This window comes from Branchiostoma lanceolatum, chromosome 18, assembly GCF_035083965.1.
Source record: "Branchiostoma lanceolatum isolate klBraLanc5 chromosome 18, klBraLanc5.hap2, whole genome shotgun sequence".
Lineage (NCBI taxonomy): Eukaryota > Metazoa > Chordata > Leptocardii > Amphioxiformes > Branchiostomatidae > Branchiostoma > Branchiostoma lanceolatum.
Window position 1 is genome coordinate 14,359,648 of NC_089739.1, and position 13,681 is coordinate 14,373,328.

Genomic DNA, 13,681 nt, shown 5'->3' on the forward strand with positions numbered 1-13,681 from the left:
TCATTACAACAAGCAGAAAATAATCATGGTTTCAAGCAAATAACTCTATCTTCGGTCTTTTTCTTTCTTCCTATAACGTCTTGAAGAGTAATCTAAATGGTAGGGAACCTCACAAAAAATACGACTGTGTGTGTGTGTGTGTGTGTGTGTGTGTGTGTGTGTGTGTGTGTGTGTGTGTGTGTGTCAGGTAGAGAGAGAGAGAGGTTTGTGTATGTGTGTGTGTGTGCATATGCGTGTGCGTGTGTGTGTGTGTGTGTGTGTGTGTGTGTGTGTGTGTGTGTGTGCGTGCGTGTGTGTGTGTGCATGGTAGTGGGTGTATGGTACCTGACGTGTTTGTGCGTGTGTGTGCGTGTGTGTGCGTGTGTGTGTCTGTGTGTGTGTGTGTGTGCGTCTGTGTAGGTGCGTGTGTGCGTTCGCGCGCGTGTGTGTACGTGTGTTTATGTCTGATATTGGGTGCACGGTACCTTCTTCAAAATCGACATTACGTTTTATTGTCACTTGGCATTATTTGCAGATATCTTCTCCCTACCACAAGGTGACGAGGACCAACTTTTGGACTTGAAAACGGAACTCACTGACGTGTGCCCAGCCAGTCTGCTTCGGGCGGCGCTGTGGAACAGGGGAGTGGTGGGTTTTCTTGAATTTGTATTTCAGTATCAGCAGTTCAACAATCTTAAACTCGTATCTTTGATGTTGGAGCGTCGAAGCCTTGTTGAACTCAATACTAGAGCTTAGTTTAGGACCTACTCGAGGCACCATTTCTCTAAATATCTGTCTGTAAACAGCACACGACCTCAAGGCGAGTTTTGTACTTGTTGTTCCACTCAGCGTTTAAATCAGACTGCGCAGACGCTTCCGCTCGAATGAGCATTAGAACAGGATTGAACCCTTTATGCATGTACATATATGCCCAGTTTGCAATTATTGCATTTCTTGGCGTTAAGAAGCAGCACACTACTTCGGTTGTGATAGCCGCAAAACTGTACACAATCTATGCAGTTTTCTTTTTTTTTTAGTGAAATAGGAATTCGAATGTGTGCATGGCTCGGTCACGCCACTTTTAAGAAGCCACAGACCACAAAAGGTAGACGCCAGCAGGCACATTTTCAACCTCTGCCCCCCCCCCCCCGTGACTGCTTGACATTTGCGGTTGTATCTCTTCTCACCGTGCATGTATTTATCGAAGTGTATTAACCTAAGTGTACGTTTTTGACCATTTCACTGGCCATGGTGTCAAAGAGGGAGGTATCAGTATTATCTAACAGTTTAACGAATCTTATAGTGGAATCCTCGCAATGGTGGAATCAAAGAATGCTGAGAGTATATTTTGAAAGACGATGGATATTAATGCGTTGAGATTTATATTCTATAAAACCGACACATTTCTAGTTTCAACAGTTCAACGATCGAAAACTCGCATCGTTTGATGAGCGTAAAAGTCATGCAGACTTCAGCACCAGAGCTTATTTTTTTGGTGAAGGCTCAGGGGCGAGCCTAATTGTAACGCATTGTTTGCAGTCAGCAAGAATTGTACATGAATGTGTCCACAGGAATGTCAGAATGCCCAAGGGTCAGCAGACATATCAATAGGCAGAAATATACCTGTAGATATGTGAATCAGCAGGAATGCCAGAATGCTCCAGGGTTGGTAGGAATGTTACAAATTTGAGTCTGAATAGGAGTTCCGTCTTGACACCTTTATAGATTCTGTCCTTGTTTACTGGAGGGGCTGTCAACATGTGTTTTATGGCTTGAACATGTTCTTGACATCATGACTGTGGCAAAGGCCCTTTTACTACTGCTAGGCTTATAAACCGTAGATATACGAAAGTAATATTTTATCTTTTGAGTCTTACTATAATTTCGTTCTGACACTGTTCCAGGTTCTGTCGTTGGTTTAAAGATTGACTGTCTACTTGTGCTATATGGCTATGATGTGTTCTTGATGTCAATAAGGATTGTTGTGTCAATAAAGATTGTTGTATGTCATAATTGTGGTGACTGCCTTACATCTATGCACCGTGGATATACGGATATGTCGGAATTGTGATGTTTATTGTAGGATACCGTCGCAAAGACAATGTCTTTTTACATTGCCTGTCTTGTTACCCTTATTTGGGCCTCCAACTTATCTAACTGTCTGTCGGTAAACAGCAAACGGCCTCAAGGCGTGTTTTATACTTCGTGTTCTACTCAGCGTTTAACTTACTGTGCGCAGACGTGTCCGCTCGAGTGAGCATCAGAACAAAGAAAGCACGTAACAAGATTGAACCCGCCATATATCTCTGGATTTCCAATTGTATTTCTCGACGTTAAGGAATAACACTGCCGCAGCTATAAAACTATCATGAAATAGAAATGTATGGCTTTGAGGCTACTGACCAGAAGGGTTAATCGCCCTACAGGCATTTTTAAATTCTGTCCCGCCCCGATCACGCCAGCTTCACATTTTTATCTTAATCCCTTATAATGGAGAAGAAAATACTCGTATGGTGCCCAAGCTCTGGTTTGTGTAGACCTCAACAGACAGGACACAATCTTCACAAAAGTTTTTTTTTTTTTTTTTTCTAAATCAAGAAAGACACAGATCAAGCGTATCACATTAGCATGTTAATCATATTTGTGTTGACAGAAAGCCCAGCCACGCATAGACTGTTTGTCGGGTGTGAAGATCAGTTCTTGATATTGCCATCATGGCAACGGCACTGAAAGCCTCGCTCATCGTCTTCCTCGCTCTGGGACTACTGGCAACCCCGGAAGCAGGTACCTTCCTTTCTTCTTTCATCTCCTTCGTCATCAAACCTGAACATTCCTTTTCCTGATATTTCAAATCACCTGTCGCGCAAAGATTTACATGGAATAGTTTCTTTAACCTACTTGGAAACATTAACTTCAAAGTCTTTCCGTCTGCCTGTTGCATTGAGCAGGATTTCCTCGGCTACATTTCTCCGGACTATTCCTCGCCGACACAAGCACCCTCAACAACGACCCTCACAACTTCAACATCGACAACTTCGACATAAACCGGGACCCGCCATGATACCCCAACTACACCTTCCCACACTGCAACTGGAACCCGAGGGGAGGCGCTGACTTCCGGCTGTTCAACTGTTCGGTCACGAAAGTCTGTTACAAGAGCGGAAAGTGTACAACTAACGACCCCATAGTAGGGAGAGGAATCACAGGTGGGTTCAGGTTATGGCGATCATTAGTTTAAAGTTATATTCACCATTTTCTCTTAATACAGTTGTGTCCAACTCTAAGATCATCATCATCATATCTTGCCGCTCCAGTTTTGTATCCATTGAAGGAAAGTCTAGTTGACGTTCAACTCTTATAGAGCTAAAAAATAAGTTTAGTTACAACCCGCCACTGGTGCTATAGAGAGTGTGCGAAGTATGGACGATTCAGTAGCAAATTTAGATCACAACCCCAGGCTAAATTGCATACCTGGTTGAATATCATTACAGTCGAATTCACCTGTTTGAAGCACAGGGGAACAGGAATTGAAACCTGAAGAATATGTATGAGTACAAACGAATCTTGGTTCTGTGTGGGTTATTCTGTCTAAAAGCTTGTAGCGTATCGTTGGTTTATCTTTATAAAACGTCTTTAATCAGCTAATTTTTCACAAAGGGAGTGACGACACCGTGGCTGCCAAGATGGTGGATCTGGACCCTTACTTCCAGATGTACACCTCTCAATTGTGGGGTCTTGTTGTCGGGGTAGAGGGCGCTTTTCAAGGCACGTTCAAGGTCAACACAGTGATGGACATATGGCAGCGATGTAAGGAAGAGAAGTGTCTCGGGGACCCCGGATCCTCAGGGTATTGGAGTTCTGTTCTGGAGAGTGTGACGTGGCTGAATAAGGGCGACCCGAAGAGTACACAGTCTAAGAAGGTCCCAACATTTATCGATCAACTGAAGTATCCTCATGGAGAAGCCGATACAGCAAAATCCTTATATATAAAGTTTACGGTAGACGTGATGAATGAAGATCCGCGAACCCCAAACTTCGCCTATGGACGAGTGATCGGAAGTATCTCGTCTGTAGACAACAAGGAAAGCCTCGAGCTTGGCTTCCCCGAGTTCAATAGGATGCTGTGGGGTCAAGGTATCATTAGTGCCTTAGTAGGTCATCAGGTACTGCCAGAGATGAAGGACTACTACCATGCACCATTCTACATGGACGATGTGAACAACAAAGTCGTTGTGGACCTCAGCAATAGTTTGCCGACGCACCTAAATGGCACACTAGTCGACCGTGGCAACCTGTTTCTTCTACTTATCTACAGCAAGTCGTCGCTGCACATCAATGATGGAATTATCAGGAACTGTGGTGACATCCTTAATGACCCCAGCATCAACGTTGGTGCAATTGGTTATACTACAGACGACTGGCTATTGCAAGATGCAGGAATCGTCATCTTAGACATGGACGTGGCTATGGAAGAGCGTCCAGTCGTTATGGTTGTTAAAGAAGAGGCACCTCCATGTCAATCGTGTCAAAAACAGTGCCTGCCGGTCCTAGTTGAGCACCCGAAAGGCCTGTACATTGGTGCAGCAGAAGACCGCGTTTTCCGGATCCCAAAGCCTATCACTAAAAAGGAAAGTGTAGTAGAAGAAGATGATGAGACTGGCAAAGTTTCCTGGTCGTTGAAGATATTCGCTACAGCGTTTGGCAAAGTTGCGACCGGTGTTGAGCTCAGCGTCAGCCTCAGAATGGATCCAAATCGAAAGGCCATCTGCAAACCTGAGAATGCAATTAACGTTGTCTCTGACAGTCCTAACCAACAAAAAACAAATGGCAAATATACCACAGATGGCCAAGGGCTTGCAGTTATCAAGTTTCAAACAGACCGGGAGGGTCTTGATTGCAGCGATCCTGGAGTGGACATAAGGAGAGAACAGCAGATAGAGGGGCAGTTATACGTCTATAGGATCATTTTACCGCCAGAGCATGACATTGCCTTTCCTCCAGACCTACAGACTTATACGCACTTATATTGTAAACATGAAGGAAAAGAGACCTACACATGGGTCGATGATATTTATCAGAAATTTCAGCGTTACGATAATCTGTTTCCTGTCATGAAACCGCTCTTCAGTCTAGCCTCCTACAAACAAGTGATCCGGAGCTCTACGAAGAAACAGTTACTGCACTCCTTAGTACTGCCGATAGAGGATCCGAACCACATGCCTGTCACGCGCGATCTCTCTCCCGCAAAAAGGAACATGGTGGTAAACTGGTTAAAGTCGGCTGACGTAAAGTACAGTCGTATCAACCCGGAGATTGAATTAACTGAGTTGTTAGAAAATCTTAATCTAGCACTCCGATTAGAGTGGGCTACGATACCTCCGTACCTGAGCGCCTACTACAGCATCAAGGACGGCTTCAACACCAAAGTCGGGACCCTGATAAAGAGCATCGTGGTAGAAGAAATGAATCATCTGTCATTGGTGGCCAATATCATCAATGCTATAGGAGGGACTCCTGTCCTGAACAACACGGACTTGATCCCCACGTACCCAGCTCCATTGCCCGGGGGCTGCCACCAGAGTATTACCATACAGTTGGCCAAGTGTTCTCTTCACCAGATTCATGACATATTTATGGTTATAGAGATGCCCGAATGCTCTGGAAAGATCATAGAAAACATTAATGCTCTTGAAATTCTTGATGGTGATATGTCGTACACAACTGAATTTGATGCGTCAGATTTTGCTTCGACCGACCCAGTTCGCTCTAAATGTTCAGATCTGGAGCCGGAAACGTTAGAAGCGCTACTGGAGGAAGTGACAACAAAGTGCAAGGAAATGGTAGAGAACTATCAGCCAGATACCATAGGTGCCATATACATTCACAAGATATTATGCCCTATGATAGATCTCTACAAAAGAGGCATTCTGAGGTTCGGCGAAGACCCCTCAAAGCAGTATCCCAGGCCATTTCCTGTCACAGACCTGTGCACGGCAATCATGGCAATACATCTAATTGTCGACCAAGGGGAAGGTGGGAATCCTTGCGATCCATTTTACAAAGGGATAAATGGTGAACGTGAACTCAGTCACTATTACAAGTTTGCGGAAATTGTACACGGTAAGACGTTAGTTGAAGCTCAGCCTGATCATTATGGATACCAGCAGAACGAGGGAGAACAGGAATATGGAGTATGCTCGAAACCGGAAGAGGATTTCTTCACCCCATGTAAAGGTCAGTTTTGCTGTCCTAAGAAATATGAGTTCGCCGGTGCTCCCATACCTTTTTTTCAAAACGCCGTGTGGCCCATTCTCCCTAACCCCAAATCATCCAAGTACCCGCCAGGCTCCAGGGCGCGCAAGATGTCTGACCGCTGGAACGAAAAGTACACCACCCTGATCAAGTGCCTACACGATATGTACAACGGAAACCCGGGCAACATGAAGAAGTGCTTCGGTATAATGTCATCCCTCACCGTGGATGCCAAGAGAATGGTCCAAACACCCATCGACCCTTACGGCGACCCCAACATAGGGCCGAATGTGGCTCCTACATTCGAGTGGTATCCGCCTGTCAACTGATAAAACACACACGACCCATGCCAAGAAGAGTTTGTTAAATCGAAGAAAGTTCGTTCATTTCCATCATTCAGATATTCTAATTTTTGACCAAAGGAAAAAATCAGCTTTAGAAAAATTACAAAACCCTCCCGAGCAGACCCGATATGCTCAATACGTTACCTCCAATACCAGCCCTGCCATTTCAAGTCTGTAAAATCGCTTCTGGCGACGTCACCACCAAAACAGCTTACTGTCAATCAGAGGGTTTGCAGAAGCTCATCTAGAGCAAAACCGCAATAAACGCTAGGAAGCTATCAACCAATCAGGTTACGCCTTACATCGTTACTTTGGCTTCAGGACAAAATAACGGCTGTTTGCGCCAAGTAAGGGTAGCTCTTATACATGAGCGAGTGTCGGTGACGTCGCCAGAAGCGATTTTACAGGTTTAAAATGGCAGTCCCGGTAAAGAAGGTAACGTACCCAGCATATCTGGCCTGTTCGGGAAGGTGAATTACAATGGGAACATTTGATGCGTTGTTAACAAAGCCATTTGAAACCGTCAGAGCTATCATTGCACTGTTAGGTAGTATCATACCACAGAGTCTGTCAACAATATTGATTCAATTTTGTTGACAGACTGTGTGGTATGATACCACGTGAGAAAATAGAAAATCTTGTAATATCACAACAGATATGGATGCCTGGATGATTATATTTCACTAATTTCGTAAATTCTTCACAATATAGCCTAGTTTTGCAAAAGGCAGACATGTACAAAAGCTGAAAGAGATGTACCCGAGTTGTGTAGAATTGTTTGAGTTAAAAAGCTAAAGGTAGCAATTGCTTTGTGGCTCTGGAAAGGAATTAATGATTGGAAGTGAGCACAACAAATATACCAAGCGTAGAGTTTCATAACTAAAAGACAATGAGGATAAATATATACATAGATAAGCAGTATAATGTTTTGTATCACTACTTATTAATAAGTACTAGTATTGTTAGTGATGTTAGAAGCAATAGGGTGAATGCTTAGCGTGGTAGAAATATTGCTCATAAGGAAAATGAATCCTAAATAATAATACATTAAGATTAGGTGTTTCTTACACCAATACTGCACTATAACAAATCGGATAATTGATAACTTAGCATGGTAGCAGTTTGGTTTGTAGGGTATATGAATCTTAAAGACTCTGACGTTAATAGGAATTAGTGTTTCTATCTCCACTACTAGACTATATATTGTTCCTAGTTTTGTGATGGGCCAAGGTTTTCCAGGTAGAAATTCCCTCTTCCACATGATAATGTTACATTTCTAGATATGAGGTGTTGTAAAGAGGTATCTAAAAAAAAAAAAAGAATAAATGGTAAAGGGGATGTGATTGCTGTTTGGAATTTTAGTCATTATTCTGCATTTCTAGCGACCATATATATAGAGAGAGTTTTAAATTTTCAAAGGTCAGTACAGCATACATGGACATTTTTTCACGGGCAAACTGTAACTGTCTTTTGATTTCTAAGGTGGCCAATGGGTTAACACATGAATCTAAAGGGATCTGAAGTAATGGATTCCGAAGCGTCTCCCAAACAGCACGAGGGTTTAGTCTCCTTCGAAGACTTTTTGGAGCGGCGGCGACTATATTGGGGAGTGAGTTATGTCGTCACCGAGGGACGAGCGCCTCTCCTTTGGATGCGACTTAACTCCCTCGGCGGCGAAAGTCCCTAAGTCGCCATTAGAGAACCTTGGCCCGTGAAAAAAAATCACGTAAACCCCCCCACTGCCCCACTCCATATTCGCCGCCGCTCTAGGAAGTCTGCGAGAGTTTGTTTCAAAATTGTGTCTGGATTTCGAAGATCAAATATTATCATAACCATGTAACATCAAAGCCACAGCCGGTAGAATATACTCAACGGGCATGCCCCTTATCTGTTACATTGCATCGTAGTGAGCTTTGTAACTATGTAAAACAGCGAAACTTCATAACCCCCTTCGTTCAATTTTTAACACAGTCATGCCCCAGGCTCTTAAACCGGAAAAGGCGCAGACACGACCTTTCGGGCATAAGAGCCTGGCCATGTGTTGACAATCGGAAATCAGCTCTCGCCCCACAAAAAAATAAACGCCAGCGCTCTTGGAAGGCTGCGTTAGAAACTTGATGAGGACCGGGTCATCAAGTAGTTTTTTTTAAGTATGAAGTAGATAAAGTACGTATACAGGTAAAAGCGGTTCTGTCGGGCCTGTATGAAGACAATCCATCCTGACGGACGGACACACACATACATGTAGATGATGTGCAAAACATAACCTTCTCGGCGAAGGCAACTACAGGAAAGATATTGGCTATACAATGTTGTCAATGGTAGATATAATATCAACTGATTACTTATATCAGTCTAGTACAAATCACAAGAAGATTCTGCTTATACAATGTTGTCAGTGGTAGAAAGAATCAACTGGCTACTTGTACTAATCAAGTACAAACTACAAGACGGTTCTAGGCCATACAATGTTGTCAATGGTAGATAATATAACCAGGAGGTACAATAGGAAGTCGTATATGTCACTTGTACAGTTGTGCTTGGGTTGTCTTTCATTAGTTTTTTGTTCCTCACAGAGGTACTTAGGCCTTTGTCTATGTTTTCTATTATTTCATAGACACGATCAACAAACTATCTACTAGTAGGTACTCGCCAAAAATAGTTACTCAAGCAACTGGATAAAATTTTGAAGCAGTCAGACGTTTCAGACAGCATCCACTGTCTTTCGTCAGTGACTAACGATAGAACTGGAATACCAAATTGATACCAAAACTCTGAATAGATATGTTGATGAGACAATTTAGGACGTAGTCTTCAAAAGAAGATTAATTCAAGACAAGGTTTATGCTAATAGTTCAATCAGCTACAGTTGTTTTAGTACAGTAACTATATGTTGTTCGTCCGGAGGTGCATGGGGGGGGGGGGGGGGTTGTAGTAGTATTATCACAAGTGCCTGAAAGTTCAACGCGTAGACCCCCTTTCCTGTTGAGGGCAGGATTGTACATCCTCTCATATATAGCTTCTCTAACCCCCCGTTCAAACAAGCGGGATTCACGATCTAGGATGTCCGTGGATTCGAGATTGATTGAGTGTCCCTGGTTGTGTTAACGTTGTAGATGGTGGAAAATGGCAGAGGAGTAGCGGTTAGCACTCTTTCTGCAATGTTCATTGTACCTTTGAACGTCGGACTGTTTCAAAATTTTATCCAGTTGCTTGAGTAACTATTTTTGGCGGATCTTACTACCTGGATGTCTAACCTTCATCAACGTATCTAGGTACTCTTTTAATTTGTTGCGCTGGCAGATGAGAAAAAAGTAATGTTTTATGTACAGTCTGAGAAACCCATTTCACTCCCTCATGAATTTTTATTACTATCTCGAAAATTGATATTTTCACCTGCGGGTACGAAGGAACCTCATTTATAAATGGACTGTTTGACAACCAAGCGTTTATCAAATCAAACGTATATATTCGTATATATCCGTCTGTTTATATCACCAATTGATATTTCCCACCTCCTTTTTGACAATTTAACATTTTGCATTGAGTCTTACACGAAATAGTAGGGTACATTGGTAATGCTCCTCTTTGGCCCAATTTGAAATTACATGTCCGGCAGCCCTTAAATTGGTCTGGGTTTTGGAATACATTAAGCTGTTTGAAGATTCGCTTTCAGAACGAATCCTCTTCTCAAAAGTGTGCCGCTTCTTCTTCTGATGTATCCCTGTTTATGCTTCATCTGCTGTGCCGTACTAAGCTCGTTTTGATGTTCTATTTCTCGATGTTTTGAAGAACATTCTACTACGGTCAGAGTGGATCGATATAGATCAATACAAAGGACTGTGGACAAACATTCTCGGCTGCTTTCTGGTAAGTCAGCTTGAACTCTGCGAGCTATAACGTGCATCATTTAATTTGAGATTGGTATCATCTTGAAATCGAGTAGAAAATAGTTGTGGCTTAACTAAAACGTAACTGTTTTAACATATGGAACAGTTTGGTGTTGAAATGCAGTTTTGAATCATCAGTTGAACGTACGTGATCTAGTCGCCATTACGAAAATTTTACCGTCGTAAAAAGGTTACACAAATTCAATGATACCACACGCTAAATGAACCTCACTCTCCAAAAGGGAAAGCGATATCGCTTTTTGAACAGACAGGATTTCGTTTAATGAAAGTCAAAGAAGAAGAAAAAAGACGTAACATCTGTCTTCATAATGAATTTACGACTTGAGCAAAGAGTTGTCGCTCTGCTTGTTCTTGCTTTGTTAATGTCATCCGTTCTGTCAGTAAACCAGACGTGCTTTCCAGCCACGTGCGATAGGAAACCCTTCGGCTCTTGCGTAAAGCTGAATGAAATTCTTAACGACAACGGACCACAATATACTTTCACTTCAAGATATAAGACTGACTGCATCTCATGTAACAATACTGGCGATATCAACTATTACAGTGATATCCCGGATGGAAAGTGCTTTCCGGGGGTGGAGTGGCTTGCTGTCACAGGTTTGAAGTACGGGAAACTATCATTGGAAAGTCTAGCCGCCATCGATTCTTCCCGTCTCAAAAATCTGTTTCTTATTGATGCAGGGATAACAGAGATAGATAGGGCTGCGTTCAAAGCCTTCGTGGGATTAGAAAGTCTAAATCTAGACGATAACGATTTAACACGCATTCCAAAAATCTGGTTCAGTGACTCACATCCACCTCATGGACATAAGCTGACCCATCTTTTCATTTCGAACAACAAAATCTCCAGTCTGGAACCCGCATGTTTTCAGTATCTGAACCGCCTTGTTTGGTTAAATCTAAGTGGGAATGTATTACGGCAAGTACATAGTCACTGGTTCATTGGACTCAACTCACTCACACAGCTTTTACTGAATGATAACAAAATTGAAGCGATTGAAGAAAATGCATTCGATCCCTTGAAGCAACTTATTTATCTGGACCTAAGTGACAACGACATGGTATGTCTGCCAAGAGAAGCCTTGCTTGCTGTGTTAAATCTTAAAACCATCCTCATAGTGCTTAGTGGTAATAGTCTCGTTGACACAAAAGCGCAAGCTGTGCGTAATGTGGCATGGAGGGCCAAGTTTGCAAACTGTCTCCACCACACAAGGCAGTGGATACGATTCAATGTAGCTGATATGGGTTTGAATATCAATTATGATGCCGCTCAAAAAGTATTCGGGATTGACTGGTTCAGGATCTTGCACGAGAATATTCCGAACAATTATGATTTATGTAGACCACTCTCAGAGCACTTTCGGATGGGTAGTTTTACAACTTACCCTCCTTTCGTCGTCATTGCAACAGCAAACAAAGAACGCGTGAATCAATCCTTTTCCACTCAGTGTTCTGAGGTGTGGAGATCTTCTGGCGGTATCAGTTTGGCCTTGAAGGGTGCGACAAGTTTACAACTCTCTAGTGTAGACTTGAGTAGTAACAATGTTGAAAATGAATCAGTAAGTTTTGGTGTTGTGGCAAAAGCACAGAAAACCTATCAGAGAGCCATGGCAAACAATGAAAGCGACAGAGAACGTTTTGTGGCAACAGTGCCCTGTTTTGCTATCATCCACGACGTCAGAAAAGATTCGTTCATTAACGTCTCTACAATGAAGCAAGCAGATGTTACAACATGTCGATCGGGAGGGGCTGTTTCAAAGACCACCGTTTCAAGTGTATATGCAACACCCTTTAACACAGCTCCAACTGTTCCTCACGAAAGAGAGGATAACGCATCTGTGACATCAACAAATGCACCGCAGTCTAGCGTAACCCAGAAAGGATTTGCGGCAACAAAATTATGGATTCCTCTGATTGTAAGTTTCGTTGTGGCTAGTTCAGCTATTATAGCATGCGTTATAGCTATGTTGTCTTACCGAAAGAGAAGAAGACACGAAGATAATCCAGGCCAAAGACCTAATCTGATCTTATCGACTCAGGTCGCGGGTACTTTGCAGAGTAACCCAATGTACAGTGGTATCGTTAACGAACAGGGGTCGCCCCAAACAACGAACATGCAAGAATCCTGTCAATCAAATGACGATCTGACTTATAACCAAATCAATGAGGATGAAGTGTACGACGCTTCAGGACACGACTACAACTATATAAAAGATGAAGATGCCAGCGGCGGAAATTCTCAAGAATTAGACACATCTAAAACAGACGACAATACATACGATCAAATAAACGAGGATGAGGTCAATGACCCTTCGTACCATGGCTACAGCGAGATAAAAGATGACGATGCCAACGCATCCTCTCTCATAGATGAGAACAGTGACGTTAACGGGATAACTACACAAGTCTCACTGAGCAGGGACAAAGAGGACGATGATGACGACTCTGTGACTTTCTATGCCGCTGCAGCTGAAGTAGAACTGCCCGCAGCTAGAAATGTAGGCGGTAACACATCGCTCTATCAGTCAGACAGAAAGGCGGCCGCGTCGGAAGACAGGGGGTTAGAGAGCATCCCTGTCACAAGGGCAGTCGATCAAGAACAAACAGCTTACAACATGACAGTTTCAGCCCCCACGGACAACGCCATTGAGGAACTCAGGGGACAGAGCTTTTGATAGATCTAGTGTAGAAATCTGAGCTCAAATGAACTCAATAGACAGTTGAGATGCTCTTCCAATCGGGTCGTGGCAAATGTACAGCATTTACAGATTCATTTTACCGGGGAATTTCCCTAGCTCTTTTCTACGAGTACAAATTATTTATTTAATGTACAAGTACAATGAACAGTTGGCCAGTTAGTCCCGTTCTAGCGACTGCGACTCTTTCGATTGGCGTGCATATGAAGTGAGCAAAACAGTCGGGATTCGAACTCATTACTTCTTGACGCCGATCGAGGCAGGGCCACTTACCACAGAACTACACACGCTAATGCCCCGCCGAATAGTTGACGCCTTGACGGGCTGTTTTCTTTTTTGTCATTATCGGGTGCGACCCCTACGTGGCCCCATTGGACACTCTGCGGCTGCCGGGCTATGTTTTGGGCCCGGCCGGGACCCCGGATAATTTTAGTTCGGACTCAATTAGAATTATAAAATGAACGCGGCACCCGGTAATTATAACACCGCGGACTAATTG

The 13,681-nt window shown here is 43.1% G+C and overlaps 1 protein-coding gene across 1 annotated transcript; it reads left to right on the plus strand.

Annotated features, from left to right (window-relative positions):
- Window positions 1–2,634: 2,634 nt before the first annotated feature.
- LOC136424284 (uncharacterized) lies at window positions 2,635–7,918 on the plus strand. The gene is made up of 3 exons (XM_066412828.1): window positions 2,635–2,763; window positions 2,928–3,185; window positions 3,637–7,918. The coding sequence occupies exon 3, from the start codon at window positions 3,663–3,665 to the stop codon at window positions 6,558–6,560; it is 2,898 nt and encodes a 965-aa protein (XP_066268925.1). The 5' UTR covers window positions 2,635–2,763; window positions 2,928–3,185; window positions 3,637–3,662; the 3' UTR covers window positions 6,561–7,918.
- Window positions 7,919–13,681: the final 5,763 nt, after the last annotated feature.

Excerpts from the sequence above, each read along its gene's own strand:
- LOC136424284 (XM_066412828.1), top strand. The coding sequence starts at position 3,663 with ATGGTGGATCTGGACCCTTACTTCCAGATGTACACCTCTCAATTGTGG.